Here is a 15,314-nt window from a genome sequence, read left to right on the forward strand (position 1 = left end):
TCAGCCTCAGCTGCCACAACTTAACCCCCCTACCTATGGATAGAGAAGGGCCCACTATCCTAACTATCCTACCAGGCTCATGATCCTTTAGCCTGCAATCCCTCTCAGAACAATGGAGCTGACTCCAGTATGTGGATGCCTCACCTCTTCATTAGTTTGAGTGTTTGAACTGGTCCTTAAGTTTCCTCATGTTTTAAATATGTTGGTAGTCTTCGAATAGTTTGGGCTTTATTATCTGTATTCATTTATATTAATTCAGTAGCATTATTGCTGAAGTAAGATCCTTTTAGATTATTATAAAATATTTTATATAAAACATAAATTGTACACTGTTGGTGTTCAACCAAGCAGCTCACCTTGAAAATTTCAGGAAGTTTGGTGTGGTGAGTGTTGCATTGAATTCGTACTTTAACAACACATACCTGCACTGGTAGCCTCCTCCAGTAGTCTGCCCCCTGCAGGAAGAACAGGGAGGGGTGGAGGAGGATGGAGCTCCAGGCAGAGTGGAGGAGGAAACCTCAGGGACTTGCTGAGCTTCTGCTCCTCCTACTGCTCCCCCTCTACCTCCGCCTCCCACCCCTGTTCCTCCACTTCCTCCCAGGGGTTTGTGGATGCAGCACTGTCCAGAAAACTCCCGGCAGATCTTCTCCACGGCCTCACGAACCACCTGGTCCTTAAACTGAGGGGAGGGAAAGCAGAGCAGATGGAGGGAAGGACGTTGGAAAAAGGGCGCTCACTCATTTTGTCTTTTTGTAAAATCTGTTAGCTGATTATTCGTCATGAATAAAACCTCTGTTAGGTTGTTCTTACCTTCTCCATGTAAGAGGTGAACCAGGCTGGAGGAGTCTTGTCTTCTTCTTTGGTCCCCTTCACTTCTTTCAGAATTAACTAATTAAAAAAAGAATACACATATGAACTTGAAAGTCAACCTTTTCTTTCAGATCATTGTCTTACAACTTGAATTGAACTTATTTTTATTTTCTGTTGCCAGATAAACTGACTACATGATGGACATCCGGGTGTAAATCCATCAGTTGGTTCACTAAAGTTAACTCAAATACAGACCTGTCCATGAACACCACTGAAAGGATCTCATAGTTTAAGTATGACAAACATTTTTTTTGGGGGGGGGGGGGGGGGTTCTAAAAAGATGACCATACTTTCCAGAGTAGCCCAAAATATATGCATTGTACAGTCATTATTTGTCCTTGTTTCAGTACAATAATTTTAAGAATTTGATCGACTTTCATATCCACTGACCACAGGACTGAAGCAATTCTACACATCTTTTTAGATAGCCTAGAAAAAATCCATCCATCCACTATCTATACTGCTTTTCCCGTTTGGGTTTGCAGGGGGCTGGAGCCGATTTGACCAGCTGTCATTGGGCGGGAGGCAGAGTACAACCTGGACTGGTTGAGCATGATCACAGGGCTGACATATAGAGTTAGAGTTAAAAAAGCTGATAAATGGTGAAAGACCAGCAAGACGCCTATGATGACCTGCTGTGTGTTGGGGTCTTACCATGCCCTGATCCGGCACTGCAGCCTGGACTTTGCGGCTGACCACCTGAGCCAGAGCGGGACAGTGCTGTGGGGGTCTGAAGCCCCTCTTCGGTTCTGTTGCACTGGCCTTGTTGGTCGGGACCCTGGTCGGCTGTCCTCGAGTCTCGTACACATTCATGTGCAGACGATTCCCCTGCCTCCCTGCACTCTGGAACACAAGAAAACTCAAACTGTCAATGAAGAGGCCGGTGTCTCCTCCACCCCGAAAAGCAAAGCCTCTCTGGACATAAGTAAGAACACACCAAACATTCATACTCTATAACCCTGTCGCTTTAAATCCGTCAGGTTTGTTTCAGGGAGAAGCTCTGTTTTCCAATGACTGCTTCAAATCGAATTACACAGATTAATTGTTCCACATCCTCAAAATGTTGTGCATAGGATCAAGTCTGAAAAATAGCATCATTACTGCTGTTTAAACAAGTGAGCAGAGTTTACGTGTAGCTCTTTGTTTCCTGTAAGTACGTAAACATGAAAAGGAATCTAGCCTAACAACTTACCTTCAATGCCTCTTCATACTCCCCTGGAAAAAATGAATAAAAAACAATATTAACTTGACATTAAGGTGCATCTTTAGTTTTGCATATTGTGCTATCTGACTGTTATTGCTTACCTTGGCTGTTAATGGACACCTGGTAATAAAAAAAGGGAAATTATTAATGTCAATTCATCAACATTTTAACCATTTTAGTCTGTTGTTTATTTACTAACACAGTTTTAGGTATTCAAGGGACAGTCAATCAATTTCATAAATATGAATTTCAGTTGACCTATCCCTGTTGGTAATGCTCAGCTTGTGAAAAAAAAAAGGAAACACTTTGACTATGTCAAGTCAGAGACAAAAACCTTGATGATGTCATTCTGGAGATCACAAGGTTTTATCAGCTTTGGTTTGTGGACTAAGAAACGTGAAACACAAAACAAAGTGAGGGAAAGGTTGAGTCAAAAAAAAAAAGCATCTGAACTGAATAAGGGGAAATGAAGGATTCTGAATTTTGGCTCAGTTAACTCAGCTATATTGAGCATTTTCATTCAATCATTAAAATCACCAGCTTACCCCCCAACAAATCTCTGGAGTACGGGTTAAAAATTATCAAATCACAGTACAGCAACAGTGAAGGGAAGTTGGGCAATTACTTGAAATAATGACTCATTTATTCAGTCCATCTTGATATGTTTGTTGAATTCATTCACTACAGATTGTGACTGCCATCGACAACTTAAAGGCTTTCTATGTCATTTTTCACACTTAAATATAATAGAAATCAAGTATATCCTCTGAAAATAACTCTGTGAGTCATGACTGTCTACAATGGGTGTAACACCCGAGTCCCACTGTCTGTGATGTTTTCAGAGTTTTCAGAGTCCTATCTTCACTTTGTTTACATCGCCTGGACGGCCGGCTGACTCCTCCACTCGTGTATAAAAGTTGTTTAACTGAGGGACTAGAGCAAAGAAGAATAACATACTGTACTCACTGCTTAACTGTGTTTCTAGATCACGCTCATTTCAGGTAAATTTACATGCAGTGTGAAGATACCAGCATAATAAAGATCGCTAGCATTAGCATGCTAACACAACAATGCAGCGCAAGTTGTTTTGGTTTCATTCTGGTGCTCAAGGGCGACATCTGCTGGATCAAAAAATCGCATATAAAGCATTTTCAATCTTGATTAATCACATGCTATTTTTTCCCTCTAGGCACACCATGGCTAAGCCTCCGCAGTGTCTACCTTTACAAAACTCCCAGACAGGTCAGTTGGTGAGTAAAAAATAATATCCGCTTAATGACATCAAAGACTTTTTTTCTGTTCCTTTCAGCTGTTTTCATTTTTTTTTTTATTTCCTTCTCCCTCTGAGCTTGTTGTTCTGAGCTCTGTGTTCACATTGACAGAGTGGCACTTCCTTCAGCATGTTCATGTATCACTCGGAGGCTCAAACCTGTTTTTTTTTTACCTGAACCCCTCCCTATCTTAAGGCCCTGACACACCAAGCAGACGCCAAAGAACTAGTGGCGTCAAAGGCCGCCTGTGCTGTCGCCTCAAGATACCTTCGTCTTGGCCAAAAAGTTGTCAGTCCTTGGTCTTATAGTGGAAAAAGAAAAGAAGAGGGGGTTGCAACAAATATGGAGAAACCGCATTAATGGGTGAAAGCATGCAGGCTCAAGGGGCTTTCCCGAACCTCAGTCGAGAGCTGGAGATAAATGAAACCTCGGGTAGCGACGGAGGTGGACACACCGCAAAAACTAGGGCGACGACTAGTTACACTGACGACCGCTCACAGACGATCTAATTAGGACCGACGATACCTTGGTGTGTCAGGGTCTCAACAGTCAGCCCGGCCACCATGTAGGAGGTCAGAGCAACTCAATCAATAGCAATGCGAATAACACATTCACACTAACAGCCCTCATTTTTATACATACATGTTTTTTATAAACAACAACAGGGCACAGGTGTAAAAACACTGGCCTCTCCTTCAAGAACATCATCAATGTAATTACAGAGAACTTTGAGTGCAGACGTGTTAAATAAGTGCCATTTACTTTTTATGAGTGTAGTAACGGTGACAATAAAGTTTCATGTGTAATAAAGAAATAAATTAATGGCAGCAAAAAATCTCTTACCTCCTCGTTCTCCTCATCAAAATAAGTCAGCTGAAGACTGGAGAGACCAAAAGAGCGTTTCACCTAAACACACACACACACACACACACACACACACACACACACACACACACACACACACACACACACACACACACACACACACACACACACACACACACACACACACACACACACACACACACACACACACACACACACACACACACACACACACACACACACACACACACACACACACACACACACACACACACAGAAATTTAGAGACACAAACTTTGGAATCAAAAACTCTAACACCTAACAGGAATTTTAATGTTCTCTGTTGGAAAACAAATTGGAGTAATACTTTGAATAAAAGAAGAGTCAACTTTGAGTCCTCTTGGCTTACAGTCTGAATTCTCCATTTTTAGGATGCAGCCATGGTGACATTGTGCATAAGCAGTTAAAAAGCTAAACCTTTTCATTAAACCCTTTCACATGTCTACTTCTTCAGTGAAACAACAAATCAAAGTGAAGTCTGATGTCTGTGACTCAGCAACACTTAAACTAATGAACTCTCCTAGGATGCTGACTTTGTGTTGGACCATAAATTCAAAAGGTGCCGAGCTCGGAAGTCCTTCTTCAACTGCCTTGATACTGGGCATTTATGATCCCTGTGGTTATAAAGAGGACTTGTGGTCCTTAGCCCTCATAGATTTCAGTGGCTTTAGGCTCATTAGTATAAAAACCACAATGAAACATTAAGATAATGTGAACAGTGTATTTGAAGCCACTTCCTGTAAATAAATTATAGCTGACACAACAAAACAAAAATCCAAAGAGTCAATCAAAATGTTACACTAAACCCGTCTCTGGGTTTAGATGGGGGAAAGCTTTGGTGCATTGATGTCAGCAAACAGATCACCCCCCCCCCCCACCCGGTCTATTTACAATTCTACAATTCATTTAATTCAATTCAATTTATTTTTGTATTGCGTCAACTCATAACAAGTGTTATCTCAAGACACTTTACAAAAAGCAGGTAAAAGACTCTTGTTTTAGAGTACGGGTTTCTGAGTTGAACCATGGAGCCACTCTCCGCCGCTTGACAACCATCCGTTCCAGGGGAGCAATCGAATCAAGAGCAACTCTCAGCGAATCCACTGCACTATCAACAAACTGATCTAGCTGAGAGGGACTAAAGCTATCATAAGAGTTTCTAACTGGGTTGAAACACAGTACTGAATCAAAAGCAGCTGAAATAGCTTCCTTAAATCTAGCCACAGCCATAGACTGTAAAAATAATGGACGGGACAAGGTCCCCGGTCTAGTGAAGCTTTTATTTTTAGAGCTCCCCCTGCTGACTGGCTGCAGTATAGGTCATAAACCCCGCCTCCTCAATGATAACAGACGGGATGTGGGTCAAACTGTAAAGCTAAAATACTCGTCACATGATTTTTTTCCAAACCAAAACTCTGCTGTGATCATTAGTTATTATCACCCTACATTGTGTTCAAGTGCTCATTTTTCTGTGAAGTTTGTTTTAAATAAGTTATTTGAGGTTGAAAAACTGGATTTTACGTCATATTTGACGATGATTGACAGCCGCCGATCTTGCGTAGCTCTCTTTGTGAATAGCAAAAGTTACGTAGTGAAGGAAAGCCGGGACGCCATTGAATTTTTCCGTTCAGTTTTTTCGTCTTTTTTGAGCTGGCAAAATGAGTTGTTCTGCAGTAAACTGTTCTAACCGACCTGTGGGAGCTAAGGGATCTTTGCAGTTTTTTCGGTAAGTAAAAATGATTTATGTGTCATTGTTTGGTTAAAGTCGTTATCTAGCTAGCTAACACATAAGCAGTCTAAAGTTAGCTGAAATGTTGTAAAGCTAGGTTACTTATCCGGCATGATTTATCTTTTTATTTTATTTTATTAAATGAGCAAACCTAATAACTGACATGCTATGTTTCTTGATATTGTTATATCATTATTGTGATTGAAATTGTATTTAAAACCAAGAATCGTAATATAAAATCCGCTTATAGATGCGGTTCATTGACTGTAGTTATTTTACAGTAAAAATAAAAACGTCTGGTAAAGTCTCAAAAAAGTATCTAAGGCAAAAACAAAGTCACATAATTTAAATCTGGCCTGCATCATTACTAATGTGTACATGTTTACAGTCTGAGTGATAAATGGTAATGGACTTGAGATTATATAGCGCTTTTCTAGTCTCCCGACTACTCATAGTGCTTTTACACCACATATCACACCCACCCATTCACACCCTTTCACACACTGATGGTAGTGATTGCTATGTAGTATCATCCATCAGAAGTAACTAATCCCATTCATACACCACCGAAGCAGTGGGAGCAATTTGGGGTTAAGTGTCTTGCCAAAGGACACATTGGACATGTTGCCCAGCTGGGGATTGAGCCCTTGACCTTCTGGTTGGGAGGCGGCAACTCTACCAACTGAGCCACAGCCGTCCACAAGTGGGCTATACCGAGAGTAACAGGTTTTACTTTCACCGTGCAGGCTGAAATTCATAGGACTATATACGAGGGTAGAATATTTCTCTATGTATCCAGATAAAACTAAAGGTAAGATCTGATTTAATATAATTGTTACTGATTTAAGAGACTAACCGAAACGTGAACGCAAACATCAACAACCAGCGGCGGTGTAATGTAATATTAACCGAGCATCATACTGCTTAAACGTGATAAATATTCTGCATTGTCTTCCACACACGACCAATTCAACAGTCACAAGTTGATCATATTGTACATTTAATGACACTCATAGAGAAATTGTTCTAAAAATTGACAAAACCTGACAAACATTGCGGTGATTGTGACTGTGTCTTTATGCAGGAGACCAGTGTTACACACAACAGGCTGCTGTTATTGAAGTTAGGAGGAGACACAGGCACAATAAAAAAGACATAAAGATCACGTTTTTCCCCATACATGTTAATATGTTTTAAATGTCATGCATTTATTTTTGATTTCGCTTCAATAATCGTTAACGAAGAGAAACACCATGATTAAACTACAGGCTATTGTTGCCTTTTTATAGCCAAAGAAAACTGAACATTCACAGCCTCTGTATTCAAAAGAATTTCAACATTGACATTTATGTCGTCCTATTTCCCTCTTTTCGTCAACATTATATTTTAAACAGGGATTTCCTTTTTCTCTTGTCGCTCGTCTCTCCCCCTCCTCTCCACAATGCGCTCGTCTCCTCCCTCTAAAGCTGCTGATACTCTGTAGGACGCTTTGATTGGGGCACCTCACCAATAAAATACTATTTTATATTTTATAAGCAGTTTGCCACCACACTGCACTTTTACTCTCCAAAGGCATATGAGTATGTGCGTGACAACTTTAACAAAGCTTTACCACACAGTCACACCATCCACACAGCTGGTCCAGGATTTACTGTAGCATCTTCTACAGCACTAAAAGGTCATGTACAGGCAAACAGAGAGAAGGGAAAAGAAACAATCTGTGCTTTCAAATAACAAAGCAGTCTCAAATCTTTTTGAGGAATTACAGCTACATTTTTTCTACTTTGCATACAATACATCCTCTGATAAATAAAGTGAAGTACTTTGATTGCATTTCTGTGGTGTTCCTGTAGGTGACCATGATGCAGCCAGACTGAAGCAGCAGCTTGTGAAGGTGGACGCCTTCATCTGGTCTTTGTAGTGCTGATTCTGAAGAGAACGCCTTCACATAGGACTCAAAGGTAAAATGATCTCTCATATGATTGGACCGTGTTATTGTAACCGCTATCAGCATCAAAGTAATTTTAGTAACAATTTATAATCCTTCCTAAAATGTAAGGAAGACTAGCAGAAGATTTTAACAGCCTCTATGGTTCTGCAAGAAGTTCATGTTTAAATTCTTCTTCTTTCTGTCTTCAAGGAAATCAATGCCCAAAGGAAACAGCAGTCCAGACTCTGATTCCAGCTCCGGTGAGGTTCTGCACACAAATTGGCTGTCTGATTATATGAGAATATTTAACATTAGTTTAATTTATCAGGCTGGCCCATGTGATGACAGTTTAAAATAATCTTCAATAGAAAGTGGCAGGAACACTTTTGTCTTCAAACTAAATTCATCAAGCTGATCATATCATTGAATTCATCATGTCTTTTATATTTTGTTTTTCCTCATAAATAGTTCTCCTGTCTTAAAAACAAACTTTAGAACCTGAAGTTTCGCAGAACCTCAGGACAGATCTGATTTCAGGTCTGAGGCAGAAACATCACAGTAAAATTCATTATACTTTACATTTAACTCTGTGATTGTTTTTCTTTATTACAGAAGATGCTCTCAGATTCAGATCCATCAGCAACCCCTGACAACATAGAGGACTCGTCCCGAGTGTTTCCTGTCCTCTCTCGATGGAGTTCTTCTCTTCAGTTATTAACTCTTGAAAACAGCAGCACAAAATGCCAGACTGTTTGACAAGTCTGTGATTGAATAAATTGAAATGGAACCTCATACGTATCTTGCTATGCTTATTGGCTTTAAATGTTTAATATTAAATAAGTTTGAAGGCCATTTATCTCAGACGAGCCCCGCTGTGACAAGCTGAGCTCGTCTGTTAGCTTTGCTGTTGTCTTAGCTGTTGTTGGTCAAGAAGAAATGAATGTCAGTTCAAGGACTTTTCAAATGTGAGCTATAAACTTAACTGCTAAATTATTTTACTGTGACCAACACTTTGTTGTACTCCAGTTAATCAGAGACAGTCATGTCAGATTGTTAAAAAGTTTATTTAAACATTTTATGAAAAGAAATCTTCAATAAACAACACCTGGCTTCATTAACCATGTGGAAAATAAGTAAGGGAGACCATCAGGTCAAACTGCTGGGACATAGGAGAAAGTATAAAAAATAATTTAACAAAGAAATCCAAAGAAAAATCAAATAAAGTAAAGAGATCCTGGATGATTGTTTGACTGTTAAAATATGATGGAAAAGCAAATCCAACACAACCCTCCAGCATCTGGCCTTTCAAACACAGGGCAACATCATGTTAAGAAAAATAAATTAAATATTGACCTGGATCTCTGTGTTTTATCTGAGGATGACTATGGTAGCCTTCTCACTGTTCACTGTCACAAAGCACCAGACTCTGTCCACCTTCTTCAGACGTCGATCAGCTCCTCTGGGTGATGGCAGAGAGGACTCTTCATCTGGGAGAGATGCTGGTGTAAGGTCATTTCTACCTCAGTGGATGAACAGGGCATCTGGCACAGCTCTTAGTCCAAGCACAGGTGAAAAAAGGAGGAGGTTCCTTCAAACTAAGTGACCCCAGCCTGACCTCTATAACAGGTGTGCAGATGAAGGTTGAAATGAGTCATTTTTAGGTTCTGTTGATTGTAAAATGGAAAAGAAAACATCACCTTTCTATTTAACATTTAGCTGGTGTATAACTCAGTGTGATTTTTATTTTTAGCAGACTGTATTGTTGACAATAGCTTGTTTTTACAATCCTCTTATGAAACTTAAATAAAAATCACAGGATATATAACTTTTAACGGATGATTTTAACTTACACTTCACCTCTGTGGAAGATGTCAGACCAGCTGCTTTTATCTCTTCTTTGCCTAAATGAAAATACAAAAAACAATTGATTTACTGTTCACTTAAATATATTAGAAAAGCAGACATGAATCACATTGCAGACTATCAGTTTCTAACAAAATACAACATATCTTACCACCTGTAGCCTACGGTCTGTGGTGCTAACCTAGCTTAAATATAGCTTAAATATAGAACGATTTCGTTAAAAACAGAGGACCCAGCAGCCCACGTATTTTCAATAATGATCAAAATAGCGGGATTTTTTAAAACACAGTGTGTTTAAATATTAGACTTTGAATACGGTGGTTTGTTGTACTTACACATTTCTTCATCGTAGACCGGCAGAGCGCTTTCGGCGTAGCTGGGCTGCGTAAGTCATCAGGGCAGTACGCTAAGTGGGCGGGGCGTGTTACCAGGGCTCCTGCCCCTGGACCCTACTGCGCAGACTCTGGCTCCAAATGACGTCAATATCGCAAGATGGAAGCGCCCCTAAGCGGCGTAGTTTGGCTTCAAGAACGTTGAGTGGGAACAGCTACAGTGCGCGCCCACTGGCCACAGCACTATCAGATAAACTTCTAGAGAGCACATTTTTATTAAGCAGAGATAATTCTGGTAGGACAAAGTTGAAAGTAATAAGGAAATGGTCTGATAGAAGAGGATTTTCTAGGAAAACTGTAAGGTTTTGGATTTCAATGCCATAAGCTAAAACAAGATCCAGGGTGTGGTTGAAATGATGAGTAGGTTCGTTTACACCCTGGGTGAAACCAATAGAGTCTAATAATGACATGAAAGCTGTACTAAGGCTATCATTATCAACATCCACATGGATATTGAAGTCACCTACAACTATTATTCTATCACTGCTAAGGACTAAATCTGATAAAAATTCTGCAAATTCAGATAGAAATTCAGAATATGGGCCAGGAGGGCGGTAAACTACAACAACTAGAACTGGCTGAAAGGTTCTTGAGACTGGATGTGAAAAACTAAGAACAAGGCTTTCAAAAGAAGAAAAATTCAGCTTTGGTCAGGTTAACTAGAAGACTAGAATTAAAAAATTTAGCAGACGCTTTCATCCAAAGCGACGTACATCAGAGAGTAAAAAAAAAAACAAGCAAGGATCTAGAAAAGAGGAAACAATGTGGGTAAGTTCAGACGATCAGAAACACCTGACAGGCAATGCACAGAGGCAAAGCATGTTTGTTCCACCACCAGGGGGCGACAGAGGAGAAGAGTCTAGTTAGAGTCTTAGGGCCTTGTTGTGAAGGTTGAATCAGACGATTTTCTGAAATCAATGAATCAAAGCTTCATTTTCTGGAACAGTCACAGTTAGAGTTAGGTAGCACTACTTCTGGTGAAGGAAAAGAACATGATCTGGTATTAGTTCATAAACTTTATTGACATAAACACTATAAACTGGTTTAAGTGAAATAGTGAAAATACAATTTAAAGGCATGTCGGCCTCTACACAATTCCCCCTTATGTTTTTGTCAGAGTACATTAAATGCTATCCACTTGTTTTCAGTTTGTAAATTTTCTCCACACATATGGCCCCAGGCTCAACCTATACCTCTAAGTGAGATTCAGACATTAGCCATGTTTCAGCTCAACAACAGTCCAGCCTGAAATGTGACTTGAGTTAACTGGTGACTCATCATGGTGAGGCTACATGCTTTTGAATGCCAGTCTCAGGGCTGATCCATTCTGTTGTCTACTTTTGTAGTTCTCAGACTGGATGGATTGGATTCTCTGTATTATTTTATAAGTGTAAAATATGTGTACAGTAGTGTTCAGTAGACAAGAGACCTGCGGCAGCTATAGGCTTTACTGAAGTCTCTTGAAAGTTGAGTCTTTTAAATGTAACACTTGCATTCAGGTTTTAAATTTAAGGAGGTTCAGGAGGTGGAATGAACACACAAAAAATGCACAATGGAAAATAGGACCCCCCCACCTTGTTAAACTTGAGTTTAACAGACAGTATTATAAGATTATTTGGGGGCTGTAAATATGCTTTTGATTTAAAAATGAGGCAGCTCTCAAATAATTGGTGGTTTAAATTAGCAATTTATGACAAGTTTGTGCAACTGCCAATATTCACACGCTGACCCTTCACCTCTATGGGCTCAGGGAGGGAAGATCAAGTGCCGTTGTCTTAGGGATATTGTTGTTCTGCTTTTTTGTAGCTTTGAAATCATACTTGTAAACAATCTGACAGATTGTTATTGGTTCCTTATTTAGACATACATTTAGGAATGGGGGGATGGGCATCATGTACAGGAAGAGGTGTGGTATAGCAGAGAGAAGTAAAATTGTGTAAGCAAATGCAGGATTGGCTCATGTGGAGAAGTTATACTTGTACCAACAGCCGAGGAAAAGACTTTGGAGAAACCAACAAAACTAAATAATTTTGAAAGGAATCCTATAAAAGAAATGCCAATGCCATAACCCCACAAACTGTGTCCACTAGGGCAGGCTATCCCATGTGATAGCACCGCACAAGGCTTTCAATGCTGACTGGATCCATCAGCAGGTATTGTGGGACAAGCTGGGGGAAGACTGCAGTTCTGCAGAGTGACGTCAGAGTGGCAGTCAGGTTGACAGACAGGGAAAGCACTCTACGTTATTACAAGTCTGGAAAAAGCTTCAGAGACGATATTATATGTGAAACACATTTATATTGAAGAGCACTTGTCTTTGACATGACTCTGATGTTGAACTGATGGAACTATAGTGCTGGAAATGTACTGAATACAAACAAGACATTAGTTCTACATGGAGAAATTGCTGAGTTCAAATCAACAGCTAACAACATCATTAATACAAATTAAACAACAATAGTTCAAAAAAAGAAAGACATCTTCAGTATGACTGAACATACAAAGTCCTTCCTCTATAGCATGAACTTGTTTGAATTGGTGCAGTATTGTATTATGTATTATTATCGTGTAAGGCCTACATCAATTCTGCATTCTTCCTGTCACGTAAAACAAGCAGGAGGTGCACTGACAATAACACTGAGTAACATTTAAAAGCGACTGAATTAACAGAGGATGAATAACTGTCAAATGGTGGCTGTGTGATAGAACTGCTCAAACCAGTTGTTATTCGAGTTGGTAGAGTGTTTATATTTCCCATCACGACAAAGCAGTAGCGTATACTAAGCCTGTAGGGACAGCGGTGTGTCCTCGGTGACACTGCACTGACTGCTGTCAGTCTAATGAAAGCTTTCCCAGCTTTACTCTTTCAGCTCACGGGACATGAGCATGATGCTAGGCTATAGCAGTGCATATTAATGGCAGTAGGCTATTCACTTAAGGGTTAACACATCGCTCGGATGTGGCACATTGATGTCATCATTTACAATTAGTACACCTGAACGAGTGTATAAGAACAGGATGCAGGAAGCCTCAGCCCGACGGTGTGTTGTGATCGGTGGTGTTTGTGAACGGGCCCGGTGATTCTCCCCTCTTACCATTGCCTCCATTGACTCCCAGCTCTTGGTCTCAGATCCCGACAGGAGGAAATTTTTGGAATTTCCCCTGAAATTCACCTTCAGATTGATGTAGAAGTCCATGACGTCGCCTTTCCGTGCCTTAAAGCATATTATACACAACGGGCGACGGAGCGTTTTCCCCGACAACCACTGCTATTTGGGTTAATCTCGCCAATTCGCTCCAGTCACTTACCCGTCGGGGATGAGGCGTACTTTGTGTTTACATCAGCGCCCTGGGCACGCCCATCCTGCACCATGTGTCCGGAACAAAGGTCGCCACTTCCGCTTTTCAGAAGAAAAAACGAAACTGAAGAGCAGGGAAGTAACCTATCACTAGAGGGCGGCAGAGCATCACCTCAGATCAAGACTGCAGCACTGAAATGTAATTCAAAGTGTATGACGCTGTTATTAAAAGGAAATACCTTTTGTTGAGGTAATTCAAAGTCACACAATAAAATTAAACTAATTCGTTAAGTAGGAATATATGGACCAGGTGAAATTATTTTTTATAATAGATTCTAGCTCAACATTGTGTTTCCAGGAGTTAAAATCATATGATTTTTTTCCATAGGCTAAATGATTCAATTATTAGCCATTATGTTAAACTATAGTAGTAGTAGAAGTAGGGGTGCTGAGGATGCTGTCGGTTAAGGCAGACATCAAATAATCTTCTCTGGATACAAGATATATATAACATTAAAACATTTTTTTTTAAATTCTTCTTTTGTAATTCACATAAAAAGTGAATGATTGTGGAATGTTTGAGAAATTGTCATAGCAATTTGGGATAATTGTTCATATTAAAATATCTCTATGCTTCATGGTCAACGGTAAGACTTGTCACCTAGCAGCTAATGTTGTAAGTAGTTAGCTATCACAATGACACAAAAACAAGTTTGGGATTTCTGTTGTAAACCAACACCTTCTCAAAAGTGCACAAAAGAAGACCCTATGTCTTCAGGATAGCATTCAGCGCTGGTCTGGCTTTTTTCACCTACACCTAGCTTTCGTTTTGCCAATGGTTTTGCCTCAGAGATTGCAGATGAAAAATGTAGTAAAAGCCCTGAAGAGCCCACTCTCCAACTACTCCAAAAATGTTGTTTTTTCTTGGAGTCACTTTGGCACAGAAATGTTTGGTCATACACCTGTATGGTTTAATGAATTGAAGCGGCTGCATTGTTCGCCTGAAATCACTGAGAAAGAAGCTTATTAGCCCTGAGAATTTCTTGCAGGTTTAAATATTGTTCATGTTTGGATATGTTTTGTTGTTGGTGCTGCGCAATGCGCACAGACCTGTTCAGCTGTGTGTATGTATTGTTGTTTGCTGTGCGTTAAACTTCTGGTTTTTCCTGACTGTTGTAAATTTACTGAATTGTGATGCGTGACACACTGGCAATATTATGCAAAGCCTGATGCTAGTGTGGCATCCATCCATGTAAAGTTATTTTAGAGTTGAAATAGCAGTATAAAAACAACGATTCCTAAGTAAACATACTAATTCCAGTAAAAGCAAGAGGGCAGTAATTCAATGCTGACTTTGATTCAAAGCCTTAAGACTTTTGTACGCCTTCATTTGGCTAGCCATGTAGTGGAGGTCTGCAGGGCTAAGCAATTTGTGTTATTGATCGTCAGGCAAATCGGTCAACTCGTTTAGAGTGTAGGGATAAAATCCAATGTGTCTATACATTTTCTGATGATACCTGCTGCATGCAGGTCCATTCACAGTTTTAGTGTATTCACTTTACTCAAATCCCAACAATTCTGAACTGGTGTTCTTCATTTCCTGTCCCCTTTGTGACTTTAGCGGATCACATGATTGCAAAAAAGCTGTTGGGTTTGAGCTAGTAACATCAATGGCAACTTACTGCAACAAAAAATTCTAACGTTCTGTGTTTACCCAGACAATTTGAAAATAAATTTTAGCCTGTCAGTTGCAAATACAAGCATCCTGGAGGGTATTTGTATGGAGTTGTTTGTCTCCCAACCAGAAGGACAGGTTTTCCGTCCCCTTCTACTTCAGAGGAATGTCAAATTGCATCGTGCTAGATTCATAA

The 15,314-nt window shown here is 40.0% G+C and overlaps 1 protein-coding gene and 2 long non-coding RNA genes across 8 annotated transcripts in view; 1 reads left to right on the forward strand and 2 right to left on the reverse strand.

The window, feature by feature from the left end:
• Positions 1-13,511, reverse strand: part of nbr1b (NBR1 autophagy cargo receptor b) — a 32,276-nt gene extending 18,765 nt beyond the window's left edge. For 4 of the 6 annotated variants that reach the window (XR_010668818.1, XM_065964264.1, XM_065964263.1 and 1 more), the window contains exons 1-7: positions 13,240-13,510; positions 4,189-4,251; positions 2,176-2,194; positions 2,063-2,085; positions 1,525-1,713; positions 811-888; positions 423-679 (exon numbers count right to left, since the gene is read on the reverse strand). Coding sequence is in view for 4 of the 6 variants with exons in the window: in XM_065964264.1 (XP_065820336.1) it covers positions 423-679; positions 811-888; positions 1,525-1,713; positions 2,063-2,085; positions 2,176-2,194; positions 4,189-4,251; positions 13,240-13,341 (731 nt within the window). In the remaining 2 variants the exon portion in view is untranslated. Of the gene's footprint in view, positions 1-422; positions 680-810; positions 889-1,524; positions 1,714-2,062; positions 2,086-2,175; positions 2,195-4,188; positions 4,252-13,239 lie in introns of all 6 variants that reach the window. The other 2 variants (XR_003809143.2, XM_020644210.3) reach the window with 2 other exon arrangements.
• Positions 7,849-8,631, forward strand: LOC136182979 (uncharacterized). The gene is made up of 3 exons (XR_010668820.1): positions 7,849-7,920; positions 8,100-8,149; positions 8,502-8,631. It is a non-coding gene; the product is annotated as an uncharacterized lncRNA (long non-coding RNA).
• LOC136182978 (uncharacterized) lies at positions 8,935-13,233 on the reverse strand. The gene is made up of 3 exons (XR_010668819.1): positions 10,088-13,233; positions 9,740-9,790; positions 8,935-9,553 (listed from the first exon to the last, which is right to left on the reverse strand). It is a non-coding gene; the product is annotated as an uncharacterized lncRNA (long non-coding RNA).
• Positions 13,512-15,314: the final 1,803 nt, after the last annotated feature.

Source organism: Labrus bergylta, chromosome 16, assembly GCF_963930695.1.
Source record: "Labrus bergylta chromosome 16, fLabBer1.1, whole genome shotgun sequence".
Taxonomy (NCBI): Eukaryota; Metazoa; Chordata; class Actinopteri; order Labriformes; family Labridae; genus Labrus; species Labrus bergylta.